This window comes from Colius striatus, chromosome 15 (assembly GCF_028858725.1).
Source record: "Colius striatus isolate bColStr4 chromosome 15, bColStr4.1.hap1, whole genome shotgun sequence".
Classification (NCBI taxonomy): Eukaryota; Metazoa; Chordata; class Aves; order Coliiformes; family Coliidae; genus Colius; species Colius striatus.
Window position 1 is genome coordinate 4,774,737 of NC_084773.1, and position 18,775 is coordinate 4,793,511.

General features: G+C 48.5%; 1 protein-coding gene across 4 annotated transcripts in view; it reads left to right on the forward strand.

Annotated features, from left to right (window-relative positions):
- Nucleotides 1-18,775, forward strand: part of RBM6 (RNA binding motif protein 6) — a 58,215-nt gene that overhangs the window by 33,135 nt on the left and 6,305 nt on the right. For 3 of the 4 annotated variants that reach the window (XM_062008517.1, XM_062008518.1, XM_062008516.1), the window contains exons 7-16: nucleotides 9,117-9,191; nucleotides 10,839-10,899; nucleotides 11,973-12,041; nucleotides 13,132-13,383; nucleotides 13,840-14,000; nucleotides 14,664-14,761; nucleotides 15,229-15,271; nucleotides 15,853-15,913; nucleotides 16,897-16,988; nucleotides 17,696-17,848. In XM_062008517.1, coding sequence (XP_061864501.1) covers nucleotides 9,117-9,191; nucleotides 10,839-10,899; nucleotides 11,973-12,041; nucleotides 13,132-13,383; nucleotides 13,840-14,000; nucleotides 14,664-14,761; nucleotides 15,229-15,271; nucleotides 15,853-15,913; nucleotides 16,897-16,988; nucleotides 17,696-17,848 — 1,065 coding nt within the window. The remainder of the gene's footprint in view (nucleotides 1-9,116; nucleotides 9,192-10,838; nucleotides 10,900-11,972; nucleotides 12,042-13,131; nucleotides 13,384-13,839; nucleotides 14,001-14,663; nucleotides 14,762-15,228; nucleotides 15,272-15,852; nucleotides 15,914-16,896; nucleotides 16,989-17,695; nucleotides 17,849-18,775) is intronic. The other variant, XM_062008519.1, reaches the window with a different exon arrangement.

The following is an 18,775-nucleotide window of genomic DNA, read 5'->3' on the forward strand; positions in this document are numbered from 1 at the left end:
CTGGCAGGATTCTTTCTCCTTCCCCTAGTCAGTATCACTTTTGCCATTAACTGGTAATTTGGGGATGTTGAGAAACAAAGTATCCAAGATCAAAACTGTCTTTTCATGCAGAGCTGCTCCCTCTTCACAGGGCTTTCGGTCTTTCAGCAGAGAGGCTGCCCAGCAGGGAGCTTGCCTGAGCTCTGGCTGCAGAGAAAGCTTTGCCAGTGAAGACTCCGAGTGCTTGAATCAGTGGGCACAGAAGTGAGTCTGGAGGCATGTCTGGGGAAGCTTCTGGACTGTCCTCTTCCCCATTTACAATTGATTTGTTCTTAGCAAATGGTTGCTGCTGCAAAGAACCCCCAGCACTCAGACTGATTTACTCTGACCTGATTATGCAGGTCAAGCTGTGTTGGAACTGGTGTGTGATCCCATGGTTCCACACTCCAGCAACAGGACATGCTGTTATGTGCTTTGGGGGTCTCTAAATGCTTAATCAAATAGGCCAACCTGTCTGGGAGTAAATTCACCTCTTTCAGGCAGAGCTTTCCATCTTGACCTTTTAACAGCATGATTTTGCATTGAGATTGCTCTTTGGTGTTTTGATATTGTGCTTCAACTCAATGAATAAGTAGCTGGGCCTTTCCTCATTGTTCTCCCAGCTTCCTTATGGCCATTGCTAATTGTCAGGTACCCCTGGGGGAAACAGGCAGGAAGGTCCTGGGCTGGATTAGTGCATTGTGGAAGAAGGTGGCTATGTAGCAAAGTATTGTGAAATATGTGCAGACACTAGAGCAGCATGTTGGAGAGAGAAGGGAAATCCCTGAGTTGGGAGCAAAGGGAGTCTTTAAAGCAGCTGTTGTTCAAACACAGTGTCCAGGCAGTAGACCATGATGAATCAAAAAAGGAATATAGATGAGGCAGAGCTGCGTAGACCCTTCCCAAGAGCCATCTGTGACTAATAGTACTTGATGGGCTATATGTTTGAGTACTCTCAAGTGTTACTAGTTTGTGTACTTTTCAAATAGAGAATGGGGGGTTGACAACACCAAGACACCTGGGAGGATAAGAACCTGGAAAGATGTGTTTGATATGCAATCATGGAATCATTTAGGTTGGAAAAGACATGGAAGTTCATCAGGTCCAACCATTAAAGAAGGCCATGTGCATGAACTTCTTAGCTTAGCTCACAGTAAGTCCTTAAGCATCCCTGCTTCTCTTTGGCTGTGGAATGGAAGCATAGCCAGTAACACCAGAGCACCAAAGTTGTCCCCGTTTGAACTGGCATCTCCCAGTGCCCCTAGACCCTCACTGTCTGAACTGCTCTGACCCCTTTGTACTGTATAGGAAAGGCTTTCATTTTAAAACTTCCACATTTTTCCAGTGATCCTGATCACTGATCAGCAAAGATGCCTTCCTCAGAGGGGTGGGGGTAGCTGGACGTTAGAATTAGCTGGGCAGGGAGACATCAGGACTTTCAGTGACAGCGAAAAGGTCCGCTTTGCTTCACTGGATCAAGGAAAACTTTCAGATATGTTGGAATCTTCTTAAAGGGTGAAATGCAGAAGCCATTCATGTCACCAGCTGCCCAAAGCTGTCCCTAGAGCACGTGAAGCCCAAGGCACATGGTGCATTTTCTCAAGCTGCAACACGTCGCTGGGAGCTTGACTGTGCCGACTGTTTTGGTGGTGTTCTCAGAGCAGGACTGAGTGTGCTGACAAGTGAAACAAATGCTGTGTTTAAAAGATAAGCACTCTGAGAGTCCTAACTCAGAAGTGAATTGGAGTTCAACATTCAGGCAGTAAATGTAGAGAGCTGGCGTGGTCTGAAAGGCAGTTTCTGTCTCTGTTTGCAAAAAGGATGTCAGCGGGGGGAGACAAGTTGAAGAAAGATACTGGGGCTTGCTGAAAAAAGAGTATGGCTGGTGTCCAGGGAATTTATAAATCATAGGAAGAAAACTGGAGATGTCTCAGGAGGCTAGATGAGATGTCTGGGGAAATAAAGTACTTAAAGGATGCAGACTGGCACTTCTGCCAAAGGACAAATCAGCTGGATAACCAGGCAGAAGGGGAAGCCTGAGGAGGGCGGCCTGGGAGCAAGTAGAAATGGGAACTTGTGTGTCATGGTGGATGGTCCTAGTGCAAGTGAGTAAAGGGTTTTGTATGAAAGGGGTTTGAAAAAGAGGCACTGAGTGCTTGCTGTCTGAAATAAAATAATCCTTAGATAGCATCTGATATATTTAGCTACTGCATCTTTAGGACTCTCTAAGTTATCCTCCTAATGCCTCAGTTGGTGTTAGTGCCAGTTTTGTTTAACGTGCCATCAGTGATGTGCCTGACGTTCTCTTAACTCAGGATTGACCATGACATCTCTGGGTTCTCAGTCTCAGGCTTTGCAGCCTAACCTTGAAGCCTGTAAGCCCCAAGCATGCTGTCCTGGTCAGCCTCAGTTCACTGTTGAGTGCCTTACTGTTAAATGCTACATGGTGATGTCACGTGCTCTTCAGCTCCGTAGCGTCGCTGATGCCCAGGAGTCAAACATCCTTCTTTTCAGGTGACCACTAGCACAACATTACTGCCAGATTCATCTTGGTGTGAGTCTGGATAGAGACCTGTGATAATAATACACAGCCAGGATATTTGGATCCAGTTGGTGATGTAACCATTCCTCGGGGATCTACCACTTGTCAGACCATCCTTTTCCCCTGTATATCTTCTACTTTGGCTGTCAGCTACTCAGCAGTAAAGCACCAGACACTGATAGATCAGGCCAATAAAAAGTCCCTGAGCTGCAGATGGTTAGTGAGCTGGAGAGGGAGGTTGAGAGCCTTGGGGAAGGTCCCACTACGCTAGGAATTTGGTTGTGCAGTTTGTGTAGGAAATGTGAGATTGCTGCAATGCCCTGCAGCAGGCTGGATGCTCTCGTCTCTTCATCTCTCCATGTCACACTGCTTTCTAAATGTTTAATTACAGATGGATTGTGGTTTGTTGGTTCACAGCTTTTCTCATCTGCTTTTTGTCAAAGGTAAGCAGATGTACTGCCTGTTGCTCTGTGCAGTTGAGGCCCTTGTACAGCAGCTGCCAAGGAACTCAGAGATAAAAACTTTGGCATATGGAAAAAACGGGATGAGAAGCCAGTTTCTGTGGCTGAGATGATCTTGTTTTGAAATAAATCCAGCTGGTCTCTCATCTCCCCAGGTGTATTGGTGTTAGCCCTCTGCTCCATCCCAGGAAGCTGTGGGGGATGTGTGAGTTAGAGGGATCTTTGGTGTCTGACCCCATCTGCTTGCTCTATTCAAAGATGAATACCTGAAGGGGAGAGCCTTGTGCTCTTCCTGCCAGTGCCCCTCCAGTCTCTGCACAGAGATGCCAGTGATACAGTTACAAAATTGACATTGTGTTGTGGCTGGGGATTGTTAAATTTGCATTGATAATCCATATGCAAACGGGAGAAAGAGCTGAAGGCACTCTGGTTTGTGGTTACAAGTAGACAACCCGACTTCTTCTGTCAGCCACTTGTCAGCTGTCCTGTCCAGTGCATTTGGAGGCCAGAGTTGGAAAATGCCCAGAGGATGGTGAGAGCTCACCTTTCTAGGAGGTGTTGCTGGGATTCTGGGCTCCCTCTGCATTCCCAGGCTGCCTCCTGGGATACTGCCTGAGCCTCCCCCAGGCAATAAACACTAGTCATTAATCCTTTTAAATCATTTAAAAATGATGCATGTGTAATGATTTTTGAGTAACCATCCTAATGACAGTAAATAGGCATAAGAGAGCTGCATTAACATGGAAATGAGGTTAATTCTGGTATTTTAATGTGACTGCTTTGCCATGCTGCCCATGAGCATTCTTCTGTCAAAATCTCCGTATGCAAAGGATATTTTCAGTTCATTTTTAACACGTGGAACCATGTCAGTCTTCCAACTTGGTTATTACTCAGCAAGAAGGATACCAGAACCTTGCACTTCATGGCACAGATATTTTCCATTTAACCAAACTGTGAACAGTGGAAAGAAATAGTTGGCTGAAGTGGTGTTTGGTGTTCTACTAGAGCTAGTTGCTGGAGGAGAGCTGAATGCAGTTTACTTGCAGTGCAGGCACCTCCCTCACTCCCTTGGTTGCTGCTCTGTGGTTGTAGCCAAGGAGAAAACTCTGGGTTATTAATCCTTGTGGATTTGGGAGCTTCAGAGCTGAGCTTTGGTTCTGTTCCAAAAATGACCTGTGCTGCTCCAGGCATGTCATCTGTACAGCTGAGACTGGTAATTGCTGTTCCCCTCAGTCAGGTACCTGTGGCCTTACTTGTACCGTGGGGCAGTGGCACATGGTTACCATGGCACTGGAAGAGCTGGAGCACACTTGTCCCCAGCGGTGCTGGTTGCTACATCCATGTTTCTGTGTAGTTTGGCAGCCCCTGTGGCAACTGCTGAAGCTTCAGCCATGGGGTGGAATACTTGAAGAGCTGTCAGCTCATTGTTAAGAGGCTCTGAAGTGAGATTTTACTGAAGGTTTTAATGTTTGGCCAAATTCAGTTAAAGCAAAAGCCTGGTTTGATTTGAAGGAGTGTGCCATGCTCCGAAAGCTCTCCACACTTCAGATTTTCTAGGTCACTCTTGGATGCTCTAATGTATTTGTTTTTTCCAGAGAAACAGCAGAATCTTTGACATTGATGATTTGTATTTCTCTGTCGTCTCGGTCTTGGAGAGCACAGAGATACTTTTTTGGCAGATTCTCCCCCTTCTTAACCCCCAGTTATCCTCATTAGAAGGCTGTCAACAAGCGTGAGAAATACCAGCTTGCCAACTGTAAATGCTGATTGGCAGATGAGCAGCTGAAGTGGGTAACTCTGACCTGCAGCAGTCTGCCTGCCAGCCCCAGCAGGAGCGGCATGAGATGCTACCTGTGCTCAGCTGCCCACTCCTGCTGCTCTGCTCAGAGCAGGAGGCCACTTCTTCCCTTGCTCAAGTGGTACGATTGCAAAGGGGTTAAACTAGAGATGAATTAAAAGCAAGCTCATGAATGGGTGTTGTGTGTGCTAGGTGTGTGACCTGGGATTTTTCTTCTTACAGTTAGGCAGTTTACCATTTAAGTCTTATTGATATTCCCTCTGTTCTGCCCTACTGAGACTGCAGCTGGAATATTGTGTCCAGTTCTAGGCCCCTCAGTTCCAGGACAGGGAGCTGCTGGAGAGAGTTCAGCACAGGACCACAAAGGTGATGGAGTGGAGCATCTCCCTTCTGATGAAAGAGCTGGGGCTCTTTAGCTTGGAGGAGACTGAGGGGTGACCTTATTCATGTTTACAAATATGTAAAGGGCAGGTGTCAGGAGGCTGGAGCCAGGCTGTTCTCAGTGATGGCCAATGACAAGGACAAGCTGGAACTGAAGAGGTTCCAAAGAAATATAAGGAGAAACTTCTTCAGTGTTCAGGTGAGGGAGCACTGGAAGGGGCTGCCCAGATGGGCTGTGGAGTCTCCTTCTCTGGAGACATTCAAACCCAGCTGGACGAGCTACTCTTGGTGATCCTGCTCTGGCAGGTTGGACTGGATGTTCTTTTTAGGTCCCTTGCAGCCCTTTAGATTCTTGATTCTGTGAATGCTTCTGGTTTAGCTGCCTTTGGGAACAAAGAGCTTGGAAACTGCTCCAGTGAGTTTTGTTCCCGAAGCCTTGTGCCCAGCTGACTCACAGACTCCAAAGACTTTTTGTAAGGATTTCATCACCTGTGGGTATCATGGCTAAGCAGTTTTCCCTTTTTCTTTCCCTCATAAAGTACCCTGTTGTTGTGGGGGTTGTCCCCTGCTCCATGACACGTCTCTGCCCCAGTGTCCTGCTTTGAGACGTTGCTGGGTGCTCTTTCTGCAAACAGCTTTATGGCTTCAAGGCATCACTCTCTGGGACCACCTTGTGATGGGAATGCTCTGTTGCTCAGTCTACTGACAGTAGTAGTTATATACTAGACCACTGGCTATTATTGCAAATGATGCAGAGTTTTTAGTAGCTTTGGCTGAAATGGCTTGTACTGAGTTGTATCACTTGGACTAGAATCCAGTATTGCATCTCCAGCAGACTCTTAAGTGAAAAAACATATATATCTGAAGGATTTCAACCAGTATCATAGATCATTGCCTCCAGCAGTAAAGTCCTGATGCTCTATTTTGATGAATTTGGCAGTTCAGAAAACAACAGCAGAATCTGCTCATGCCCATGGAAGTCTGGGCATTTCCATGGCTGAGAGCTCACTGTTCTAGTACTGCAGAGCTGTGCTGCCTTTTAAACCCTTCACTGGTGAGCCAACTGTGTGTTTGCTGCAAGTTTTGAGGGGGAGGTTCCTGACTGGGAGGACCAGACATTTCTGTATCACACTGATTTAGAAAGAAAAAGCCAAGCTGCTCAGGAGTACAGGATGTTGAAAATCCACAAGGAGAATTAACAGGCATAGTGCAGGTGGGTCTGTGAGAGAGATCCAGGATAAAATGTGTGGATGTAGAAGAAATTGTTACAGTCTGAGTACCAGACAGTACGTCACATACCTTCAGCCTACATTTTTTTCCCTCCTAGCACTGTTCCTTGAAATTCTCAGAAAATCTTTGTGATCTCACAGACATCTTCTCAATTGGAAGTGGTGAACTGAAAATTAGACTATTACCCAAAATGTTTTGCAGAGAAAAGGAAGAAGATACAGATGAAACAAGAATTATCAGTGACAGGGACTAGAGGAAATAAAGGTCCTGAAAATATTTGAGATGAAATCTAGTAACAAAGTGGAGGAATGAGGAATTTACAGTCACTGAGTTCTGACAATGTGTGTCCTAAATGAAGGACTCATTTTGGAGTGTTAAATCATGATTGCAACCTTGAAAATGACTTTATCAAGAAGAAATCAGTAAGAGAGAGCTTGTTGAAAAAGTGAGCAGGCAATCAGCAGGGTGTTAAGGAAATTAGGGAGTAATTATGCAAGTGACACTTTCTGCTGTCTCTGAGCACTGAATTTGCAGTAGAGACCAGCACTACATGCACTTAAAAAAACATTTTCCATAAACCCAAAAATAATCTTAAGGCTTTCTGGCGAGTTTTATCTTCAGTGGCTGGTAGAAGGATGAAGCTGTGTGATGGATTGCCCTGGCAGAGGAAGTGGCCTCAAATCTATTTGTCCTTGTTTCCCGAGCTCAGAGGCAGAGCTGCAGCTGCCTGCTGAGGGGCTGCTGCTTCTGAGGGCTTTCCTGGGCTCGTGGAGTGGGCTCAGCTCTGCTCGTGAGGATGTGCACCCTGCCTTCCCTCCCTGCCTGTGCTCGGTGGGACCTGAGGCAGACACGGGTGTTTCTGGCCTGCTCTCCTGGCACTGCCCATCCCTTGAGTGTGTGGTGTGGTGCGGTGCGGTGCGGTGCAGTGTGTGTGGTGTGATGGGTGCCCTGGCTGGGAGAGGGAACACGTCCATCTCAGAGAGACCAACAGTATCAGTGGGACAGGATTTCCACTTCCCAGTCTTCCTTATTTGTGTTTCCTCACATGCCTTGACCTCCTTCATGTGCAAACCTGCTCCTGAGCACGTGAAGTAGGCAATACTCAGTGGACCCTGAAGGGGTTCCTTGTGTCTGAGGTTGCAGCACTATACTCTGGGTGCACATACCAGCCCTCAGCAAGGAGAGGCTCGGTCTTCTGTGAGGCAATGGCAAATCCATGCTGGAAAGCAGTGCTTGAACAACTGTAAGGCAGAAAGGAAACCCATGAAGTGTTCAACACACATAGGCCTGGCAGGAAAGGATGGCCTCGGTCTGTAGGGCAGGCTGTGGGAAGAGGAGGTGCTGCAACCCTCCACCTTACAGAGCAGTGACTTTAGTCTCCAGCTTCCCTGCTATGTTTTGTTTTAGGGGTTAAAGGATTGTTGATGTACTGCCACTGAGTGATTGGAGTGATTCCTTCCCATGGACTCTTCCCTCCTACTTTACATATTCCCTCACATCTCCCTCACGTTCTGCACAGCAGTTGATGCATGGGTGTATCGTGACTTCTGAATAATAACTCTGGGAACTTGTTTTCTCATGCTTATGGTTTGCTCTGGGGGCTCATGTGTGACTAGGCTACTGGGTCAGAGTACCTGGGAAGCTTCTGATTCCCAAAGGATTCGCAAAATAGCTTGAGGCCATTTCCAGCTCCCTGACATCTGTATGGGCAGAAGAGCAGCTGCTCACCCTGGGCTTGGGAGACCTGGGTCTGAGTCTCGTTATTGTCACCCAGTCTCGTATTGTGGTCTTGGGAAATGCAGACCACATGATCTGGCAGTGCCTCCAGTGACATGAGATGTCTCATGGCTCTCTCTGCTGCTCAGCCTGCCTGCATCCTGCATGCCCAGGCATGCTCTGTTGGCCACGACAGATGAGAGCCACCAGGAATCTTTGCTCACTGCTTTTATGGGCTGCTCCAGGCAGGAGCTGGGGAAACCACACCTATGACTTAATTTCCCCCTTAAATCATCTGCATTTCAGCAGAGCTGGTGGGTGTGTTGGGCTCCTGACATCCCTCCAAAGCGTCACATGTGCTGTCTTTGTGGGCAGTGGAGCTCCTCTGGTGCTGCTGCACAGGAGCTCGAGGGCAGCCCCAGCGAGGACTGGCTGCAGGGCAGCGGCTCTACTGCCTGTGGAGCCAGTGTCCTCGCTGCATGCTGGCCTGCTTCTCTGAAGGAAAGCCAGGCAGGCCTGCATGAGTGACATGAGGACTAACCCAAGTATGAAAATTCTCTCACCTCACTGGCATTTTGCCTTGTATTCCTCCTCAAGTAGCTGCCTCGAGGCCAGCCCGGTGTGAAGGAGGCTTGTCCAGCTGCCCCTTTCAGCGTGCGGACAAAAGCAGGTTAAAGCAGTTTCCCTCTTGTGCTCTGGATACTCTGTCTCTGCTCTTCCTGAGAGGTGGCAAAGCCTCTTCTGCCTAGTTCCCTTGGAGCTTTGTAGCCCCGTGCTAGAGCAGGGCACAGGCAGTTTCCCTTTCACTTCCACGCCAAGCTCCAGCTAACTGAACTGGGAGACTTTGTCCCCCTTTCACCCTGTTTCACTTGCAAAACCTTTAGGAACCAAAGCTTTAACCCCTTTCTCAGCCACTGAGTAATCTCCATGTGCTGGGCACATGTTGTCATTTACCCCCTTGTCTCAACAGGGAACCCTTTCCATCGGTGGCAAGGAAGTGACCCTTGAGTACACCCCGTGCCCAGAGTTCTGGCGCTGCAAACGCGTAAGTATGCGGTCACAGAGTTGTGTCGTGCTTCCCCTGCTGGCTCTCAAGGCAGTGGCAGCACAGAGGACTCTTGGATATTTGCTCAGTGGCTGAAGATCCTTAAGAGCAATAACTCTCCTGAATCTCTTGCCCTCCTCTAAGCTTGTGTGGTTTTCCCTACCTTTTTTGTGGTACCACCTTTGAGAGCATGTTGCTCTGGTACAGGTAGGCAATGTTTATGCCTAGAGCAGTTTTGTCCCTTTGCAATGGTTCCCATTTAACATGGGGAAAATAGCTCGTGGATCCTTTCTCCTTAAAAAACAAAATGAGATCGTGATTCTGGCAATCAGAAGGGAACAGGCTTTCACCCTGCTTCGTATGCATAACCACAAGTGTTTTCACTGCCCGGGTAACCGGAGCTTTCACTGGCATAACAGTGCAAACCACCCCTGTGTCTCATGCAGGAACCTGGGATCTAGATTTGAGTGTAGTAGGTGCAGTGGGGGAGGAAGCACAGAGATGAGGCAGCAGTGAGTACAGCCTGGAACTGGCCTGTGTCTGGGGAGGCGCAGTTGCTCGAGGGTGGGTTTTGCCCCTGTGCCCTTCCTGTGGGGTGCGTGGGCTGCAGCGGGCTGGGAGCAGTGCCAGAGTGAAGGGCAGGGCTGGAGCTTGCAGTCCCACTGCCCACAGGCCCAGAGGCTGCAGCAGGGCAGGAAGTGCTGACCAGACTCCCACCTTGATCACTGGATCACTCTGGGCAACAAAGACTCTCATCCACACTAATTGGATGCACAGCAGTTGCCAGCAGAGCTGTTGCTTGAGGCCTCATCTGTGCTTGCAACACTCCAGAGATCAAGTAGAGACAGCGGTTTCAGACAGGGGTCTCACAACAGCTCTCAGTGCAATGAGAAGTGGCTGGAGCATGTGTCCCTATTGTTGCTGTGCACAGGCATGGCCTGTGCTTTCTCATGCCCCAGGGTTTTTGCAAGGCTTTAGTTAGAGGAAAAAAAAGAAGTTTGAGAGAGGAGAAATGCATTTACAAAGAACTTGAAGAGAAAGTCAGGAATGCTGCGTTTGGAGGGAGCTCTGATGATGGGGCACTTGGCTCTTTCCATGGTGGCACTGGGTGGGACAACCAACTGAGCATGAGCTCTGCCTCCTGGTTAGCAGACAGCTCTTCTATGGCTCTCCCTATGCAGCAAATTACATCAGCATCTATAGCATAGCTCAGGTAAGGGCCTTGTCACTGCTTTAGGAGCAAGTTGAGGTTAGAGAATACAAAGGTAGCTTTGGATCCTTTGAAACAACAGGGTGGCTAGCAGTGTGGGGCCTGGCATGGAGCTTTTTGGTCCAGCCTCACTTGAGAGATGGAAGGGTCCCATCTCAAGGACTAGTGGAGTAGCTCCATGTTGAGAACAAATCTGTGCTCAGAAGTGGTGTGAAAATCCTGTTCCCAAGGCAATCCCAGTGAGCCACGTGAGCATTTCCCTTCCACTGCAGCCAAGGCTCCTGCTGCCATTACCCATCCTGTCTCTCAGGCTCTCACTGTAACTTTTCCATGGCTGTTAGTTTCTGAAAGCACTGCAGAGTCTGGCCTTTTGGAATAGGTTGTACCCACTTGCCTTCCAAACATGACTCCCTCATGCTGTCCATCTTCCATTGCAGTGTAAGGTGTGTACTGTGGGCTACAGATCTTCCTGCTCCTATTGCAAGCTCCCAAGGGATGGTGAGTATATCTAGTCCCTTGTGTTTGCTCAGTTAAAAGTTTCATCTACCCTGACGAGTAGGTTTCTCTTCTGGCCTCCCTGTGGTGGACTAAACTGAGCACTGTGCAGGAAGATTATTAGTTTTGCTTCGTTTAGACCCTTTTCCCTGTCCACACTAAAGATCCAACACGTGGGTGTGATGCCGCCATGTTCTCTGGTCTCATGAGGCTTAGTGGAGAGGTGAATTACTGCACAAAGCATTTCCTCCCTATTGCTCTGGCGTTGTCCTTCATCCGCAGAGTTACAGGTTATGTGTCTTCCAGGACTGTGAGCTAGTACTGCTGGCTGCAGGTGAGATGGCTTCCCCTCAACCCACCTTCTGTGGGAGATGCAGCTGCATGGTTTTAGTGTTATTGTTTGGAGGCTCTCAGATTAGAGGCGAATCCAACATTTGAATGGCTGAACTCACCTTGCTGACTGTCAGAAGGGCATGGAAAGGAGTTCTGCTCCTCCAGGAGCTTCTTCTCACCCCACCAGCATGTCTACTTTTTGGGTGGGTGGGCACAAGAGCCAAAACCTGAGGAAGCGATTCCCTTGAGGAACTGATTTCTTTGGGACACACAGGCATTCTCTAAGCTTTGACTCTGCATCTTTGAGCAGACTTCTGATGTTTTGCATTTCTTACCCACATACCCAAGGCAGAAAGGCATTAAAATAACTGCTGATGCAGAGCTCTTCGTTTACTGAAGCACTGTCCCTGTGGTTGTGCTTTCCTTGGCCTGTGGCTCCTCCATCAGCATTATCAAGGCAAAATTGGCACAGCTGGCACAGCACAACTGTGGAGTGTAACAAAACTGCCAAGGAGCAAATTAAACAGAGCCTTTAAGGTGCTGTGAAGACAGATTGTGGTGTGTGTGTCTCACTGACCTGGTTTTGTTGATTGTGAGAATGTATGTAATAAGGTAACCTCTCTATGTCTGTCCTTTAATTGCTGGGTGAAACAAAATGACTCTCTAGGCATATACAGGCCTGAATTCTTGTGTGCTTTGTGATTGATGGTCTTGAAATGGATTTTAATATGCCTCTCTTACAGGGAGCAAAACAGGCCCAGAGTCCAGAGGTGCTTCTGAGGGAGAGGAAGCAGCAGCTGAGCAAGAATTCAGTAAGAGAATTACTCTCCTCCTCTGCAGAGTGATGCCCACGTCTGTGTGATTTGGATGGGCAAGATTCACAGTGCAATCTGCTGTCATGTGCAAATTCCACACAAGGTTCTGTTCACAAAGTGTAGCCAGATCTCTGCACACTGCAAACTGCAGGCACATCAGTGTGAGCCTGTCCCACCTGGGCTGTGCTGTCAGCTGAGCAAGTCAGTGAGCAGCTTTCCCAGCGTTTACCTGTGTTCTGCCATTCTGCCTCTGCCCCACACAACGAGCCAGGGGAGCTGCTCTGGGGGACATTAGAGAGTGAAGCTTTGCTGAGCCAAGTCTTGCACTCTAATTTCTTTATCTTTGTGGGAAGAGGCTTCAAGCAGCAGGTACAGGACTGGTGATGTCTTGACTTTGCAGCCCCACAGCTTTGGCTTCCCTCTCCAACAGCTTTAGAAGCTCAGGTAGGGATCAGGAAGTGAAGCCAGGTGCTTCAGAAGCTTTCAAGCACAGAAACTTGATGGGATTTATCTTCTCTGTGTTGCATAGCCAGGCTTTGGGCATGTTTGTTTCCACATATCTGCCTCATCAGTGATAAGCGGGCGTCTGATAAAAATCAGTGATTGTATTATGATGCATCTCACTCAGTGGTCATAGGGGTCTGCACCCAGTTTTCCTCTGGCATTGGGATAGAGTGACAGTTACTAGTTGATACTGCTCAACTATAGGTGTCCAAGAACACATCAGGCATAATCAGGGTATCACTGCCATGTAGTTTGTCCTGGACATGGGGGGAACATATCCAAACCTATTCCTGATTCCCATTGTCCAGGCAAGAGCTAATCCCAAAAAGAGACGAAAAAGCCTCTTGTCTCTGACAGGAGAGGTCAGAGGAGAGGTAAAGGAGCCCAACATGCAACAAAGCAATGGAAGGGTGAGCAGTGTATGGCTTGTCCTTTACATACCTTGTGTCTGCAGAGTGTTAAGACACAAGATATGCAGAGGGCAGAACAAGTTGGCCTTTTATAAGGGATGCTGCTGCAGTGGCTGGAAAAACAGCAGAAGGCAAATGCATGCTGGAACCAGTCCATTTCTTCTCTCTAATAGCAGAGCCAAAGCTTGAAAAACCTGAGCAAGAATTATCAGGACAGCCAGAATCTCCAAAGAAGCCTCTTCAGCCCTCAGTTCCTGCTCCACAGCAGGAGTGTCAGCCTCAGGAACAGGAGCCAAGGAAGAGAGATGAAGGGAGAGAGCGTCGGCCCTCACAGGAGAAGAGGAGGGACACGGACTGGCACCAGGAGCTGCCTCCTCAGAGAGAAGCAGAGGAAGCTACACCACAGGATGGTGGAGGAAGCAGAAGTGAGTGGCACAGGGCCCAGTTTTGGCTTCCTTTTCCTTGCACTCCATGAGCCACCTCTGGAGGCTGTTTGCATGTTGTGCAAATCATGGCACCCAGTAGCTGGGCTGTCAGCTCCAATGGTGCTGCCAGATTGCCTTTAGGAAAATGAACTTGGGGCAAGCTGGCTTCAGGATGTCAGTAACTTAGGACAGCAGCAGAATTCTCTTTGGCCAGAAGTTACCCTGGGCTGAGCTCCTCTGAGGAGGGGCCTATTTCTGCCCTCTTTTCTGGAAGGAAAAATCAGTGATTGGAGGCAGCGCTCTGAGCAAAGTGGAGAGGAAGAACCGAAGGAGACATGCTGTTGCTTTGAGTGTCTTTAGTTGTACCTGTTCTGTTACAAGAAACTCCCATCTGAATTCTCTATTTTGCCTCTTTGTTTTTCCCTCGCTGCCCACCCCCTTGGTTGTGCTCCCCAGCCATCATGCTGAAGCGAATCACTCGGTTCACCCCGCCAGAGGTGATCGTGGGGCTGCTGGCGCCCTACGTGCGGCTCTCCACCTCCAGCGTGCGCATCATGAAGAACAAGGCAGGCCGGATGGGGCAGACCTACGGCTTCATCGAGCTGGACTCACACGCTGTAAGTGCTGTCCCTGCTTTCACTTGCTCCCCGTGTTGGCAGCTGTAGTCTGTACGGGTAGAGAAGCCACAGAAAGAGACGTTGCTGTGCTTGTGAGGCAGCTGACCTGGAGTGACTCTCCTCAGCTTGTCTGACTAGGTAGGGGGAGTATCTCATACAGCTGTTGCTCTGTGGCTTTGGGAGCCAAAGATTGTCTCTGTTGTCACACACTGTGATGCTGAGCGAGTAAGCTTAAACTAACTCCTAACTTAACTCCTCCTAAACTTAACACCCCTCACACAGATACTTTGTCAGCAGGGAGCTTCAATTCAATGGTTTGTGTCTGCAGAAAGCCAGAGTCTTAATTAACACCCAGTCCCACGTTGGAGGGTTCATGTTTTCTGCTTCTGGGTGACTGTCAGGCTCCATAACTGTGCCTTGGCCTTGTCCCAGAGTGTGTTCACCACCACTCTTTGGGGCAACAGCAGCCAGGGGACAAGCAGAGAGCCTAAAGATGCATTTATCCTTTTTGTTGCATCGTAAATACCTTTCACTAATATTTAGACAGAAGTGTTATGTTTCCTTGACCTACTATGGTCATCATGTAAGCACAGGCAGACTGAATTTGGGAAACGGGTTTGTGATGCCTTCTCCTGGGTGTGAAACTCTCTTTTCCTTTTACAGGAGGCACTGAGGTTGCTAAAGATACTGCAGAATCTGGATCCCCCAATCTGCATTGATGGACGTAGGGTGGAAGTGAACCTTGCTACAGGGAGGAGAAGGTATAGACAGAGGGAGCAGTAGGGTTGTCCTTTGTGTGCTGTGCTGCGAGGCTAGAGCTGTGTTGTCAGACCAAGGTTGGCACATGAATTAGCACAGATGTCCCTACAGCCTAAAAATGTATTGGAGAGGTGAGGGCATCAGAGCTAGAAGAAGCTTCAGGGATTGAGCAGTGTGGGATTAGTCATCATGCTGCATGGCCTGTTGTTGTCCAGCTGTCAAATCCCATTGGGAAGAAATTAATGGGTTCAGCTTTCTAAGAAGCTGTGGGAGAGCTTTGTCTTTGCAGACACAACAAAGAGTGTGGTTGTACCTCTTGTGCAGGCAAGTCTCCTGGGATGGGCAAAATCCAACATGTTGCCAGCAAAGGTGGTCTTTCTGCCTTTATTGGTCCTGCTGATCATTCTGAGTATGCTGAGGTTCATGTGAAGCCAAACTGACATTAACCTGCAACCTTTGTCTCTAACAGGAATGACTATGGAGAGCATGGTGACAATTCCTACTACGGCCAGGTAGGTCTGCACAGCTTCCCTGCGGCGGCCGCGAAGGGAGGGGGCACTGGGGGTTGTGGCCTTTTCCTTCTGGGCTACTGAAAGTTCAGCGTGTTCAAAGATGGGATGATGGTGTTCAAATGTGCTCTTCACGGCTTCTCTGGCCCTCACACAGCGTTTGTAATGTGCATAGAAGTGCAAGTCCAGGTGCAGAGGCTGCTTGAGGGAGTTCTGGGCTGGATTACTCTGTACCACGCTTTTACAGCATGACTTAATTGCTGACTGATTTCAGTTCCCAGAGGGGTTATCTCTTCTCTAGCACTTGTTACTAGACTACAGGGCTCTTCCCATGCTGAAAGGGCTGGAGGCTTCAGCACGAGTTGCTGTGAGCTCCTCATTTAAGGATTCATGGAGGCTGCAGAGGTCTTGGGGTTTGCCACACTGTCCATTACTCTGCAGATGAAGAGCTGTGTCTGCTCATGCTCTCTTCAGGGTACCTAAATGAGCTGTTTTCCTGGACTTTGGGCCTGTGAGAGGGAGGAGAAGCAATATGATGTTTACCAAAGAGTCTCTGATCTGTTTGTGTTGTTCACTTACTCCAGGGCAGAAGGGGCATGAGAGACAGGAGGGGCGGCGAATCACAGAGACGCACGAGAGCACAGTGTAAGTTAAGCTCTGCCTCACTCCTCCTGTGGAGACTTTTCTTCCTTAAAAGGGCACTGACATGTAGAAATCAGCCCAAAAATATTTTTAAAGGCTAAGAGTAGGTTTGTTTGCTACACCCACTTCTGAGTTCCTTTGCCAACTTTGTTTAGTCACATTTTCCTATCTAATGATGTGTTTCTACTCTGACTGTGCAAAACTCGCTGTGTGCTTTTCGTTGTTGTGGTAAACTGATGGGATAAAGGCAGCCTGGCAATTTCTAGATGAGATGGAAGAAAATACACTTTATGCAGCAGTGCCAGTAGCTGTAAGAACACTCCTGATTGTTGTACTAACTGAATGTAGTATAGCTGAGCTCTAGTAGCTCTTTGGAAATGAGCAGCATTCCTCAAGGCCTGCCTCTTGTAGGAACAGTTTGCTCCCCTGTCTTGTTGGGAGCTTTCATGCACCCACGGGGCAGGAAGGGATGTGGGGAGTATGATTGCTTTAAACAGGAGGCTGTTTGAAAGAGCACAGATCTTCCTTGTTCACAGGGGTGGGTGGACACGGGGCCTGGTACTCATTACCCCGTTCTTAGGGAAAGTACTGAGTTTCGTGTCATTGTCTGGTTGAGTGTTGTGGTCTGGTGATCTCAGCACAGCCCCTCTGAGTGTGTTTTGATATGAAAGTTTTGCCAAAGTCAAGTGTTATGGTCTGGTGATCTCAGCACAGCCCCTGTAAGCCTATTTTCATGTGAAAGTTTTGCCAAAGTCCAAAACAAGAAGAATTGTGGAAACTTATCTCCCTTCTTACTCCTTAAAGAAAAGAAGAGATAGGTCAAGTGTTGTGGGGATACTCATACCTCTCTTGCCAGGACAGGAAAATTCTTCTTTCCCAGTCTTGATCCTTTCACCATGCATTTGATTCACTGATGCATTTGCCTTTGTAAAAGGCAAGCTCTGCCTTTGGAAGATTGCAGTGTTAACTCTTGTCTCTCTGTTCAGCTCCATCAGATGTGTCCACATACATTTACGATCCTGAAACTGGGAATTACTATGATCCCATAGCTGGGACATACTATGACCCCAGGACTCAGGTGAGTGTGTGGGAAGGAAGCTTTACACACAGCACATTCATACAAACTGCCTATGGCTGGAGAGATGTTGCTGCAAGATCCTGAAGACAGGATAGCGTAGAACAGTACAGAGGAGGCTTTGTTTCACCCACTCAGTCCTCTGACCAGTATAAAAGGGATACATGTTCCAAAATACCAGCTTACTCAGAGGCTAGGAACCCATTAGCTGCATGTTGAAACTCTTCCTGTATCTGCTACCTTGGCCTCTGGATCCTTGCCTTTGAGAGTTTTTGGCCTCATCTTCATTGAGCACACCTATGGGCCAAGCATCCTTGTTAGATTTTACTGAAGACATGTGATTTGTGACTCTCTGGATTAAATGACGGACAACAGAGGTCTGTTTTCTTCTGTGGTCTCTTTGCTCCTTGACCCCAGCCAGAAGCAGTTACAAGGATGCCAAAAAAGAGCCATGAGCAGAGGTTCTGTGGGACCATCATCTTGTTTTTGTGATGCTGGAGTTGTGGGTGTTCTGGGTGGTGTTCTGGTGACCTGACTCTGGCAGACTGGCTTCTGCCCGAGAAAAGTGCTTCTGAAGCCTTTGCCCGTAGCTGCTGAGGCTCTGCAGTCCCTTCTTGTGTTGTGCTGCTCTCCTCAGCCCAGTGAGGACAATAAATCCAATAAGATTATTGCAGGGGTTTGGCTACTTCTCTTCCCAATGCCTCTTTCAGAGAGAAGTGACGATAGACCGAGAAGCCTCCTCGTCACCTCCAGAGAGCAGAAGGCGGCGGCACGACAGCCAAGAGCGGGCAAATGAGAGGAAGGAGCCACACAGCAGGGACAGCTGGGACAAAAGGGAGAAAGGGAAAAGTACTCCTGCCAAGGTAAATCCCTCCAGGAACGATCAGTGAGGCTGAGGTAAATAGAGAGTAATTTGTAGAGGACTCAAAAAGGGAGGGACAGTGAGAGAAAACGATGCAATCCATGGGGTCAGCTGCAGGCCAGGAACGTTGGGGTTTGTCTGGCCAGGTGGGAGTAAGTTCCTGACATTTTTCTCTTATGACATTAAGTCAGGGTTTCTCATCCCTTCCTGATGGTAAAGGATTCAGAAACATGCAGCTGAGACACGTTTCACTCACTCCTGAAAGCACCCAGCTATTGTTACAGAGCCAACAGAAGAATAGCTGGGGTGTTTAAACGTGCCAAGTCAGGTAATAATGGAGCCTCAGCTCTCCCCTAACTGCAGTTCCTGCCCCCTCCAAACATCACAGCCAGACAGGAAGATGAGGCAGTTGGTGCCTGAGGTGAACAGAGGTGGGATGCAGGTCCCTCCCAGAGCCCCAGTCCTGGGGCAGTGCCCGTCAGCACTGCTCCCATTGGGTGGTCTCCTCAGTGTGGAGGAGCTGCCCAAAGTGATGTGTGAACAAAAGTGAGCACAGCCCAGTTCCCTGATACTGATAGGGCCTGAAGAATAATGCCAGGAGAGCTAGTAGAAGTGATTTGGCCATAAGCTCAGAAGCTTTATTTTCCTCCTTGCCAGTTGGTCTGGATATGCTCTGTGGTGTGACCAGGCAGTGGAACCTGAAGGGTGTAATTGTTCCTGAGGTTGGTACCAAACCAGCCAAGGAGTCTCATCTGGTATGGAGGATGCCTGCTTTCAAGGACATTGACCTCAGAGAAACACAATCTTGTCTGAATAGAGGGTGAAAGCATTTCTAGTAGAAATCCTCCCATCATTTTTCCCAACTGCCTGGTTTCTGTGGAGGCTCAGGAGTGTGTCCTGGGCTGCTCTGTGCACCTTCTGACCCATG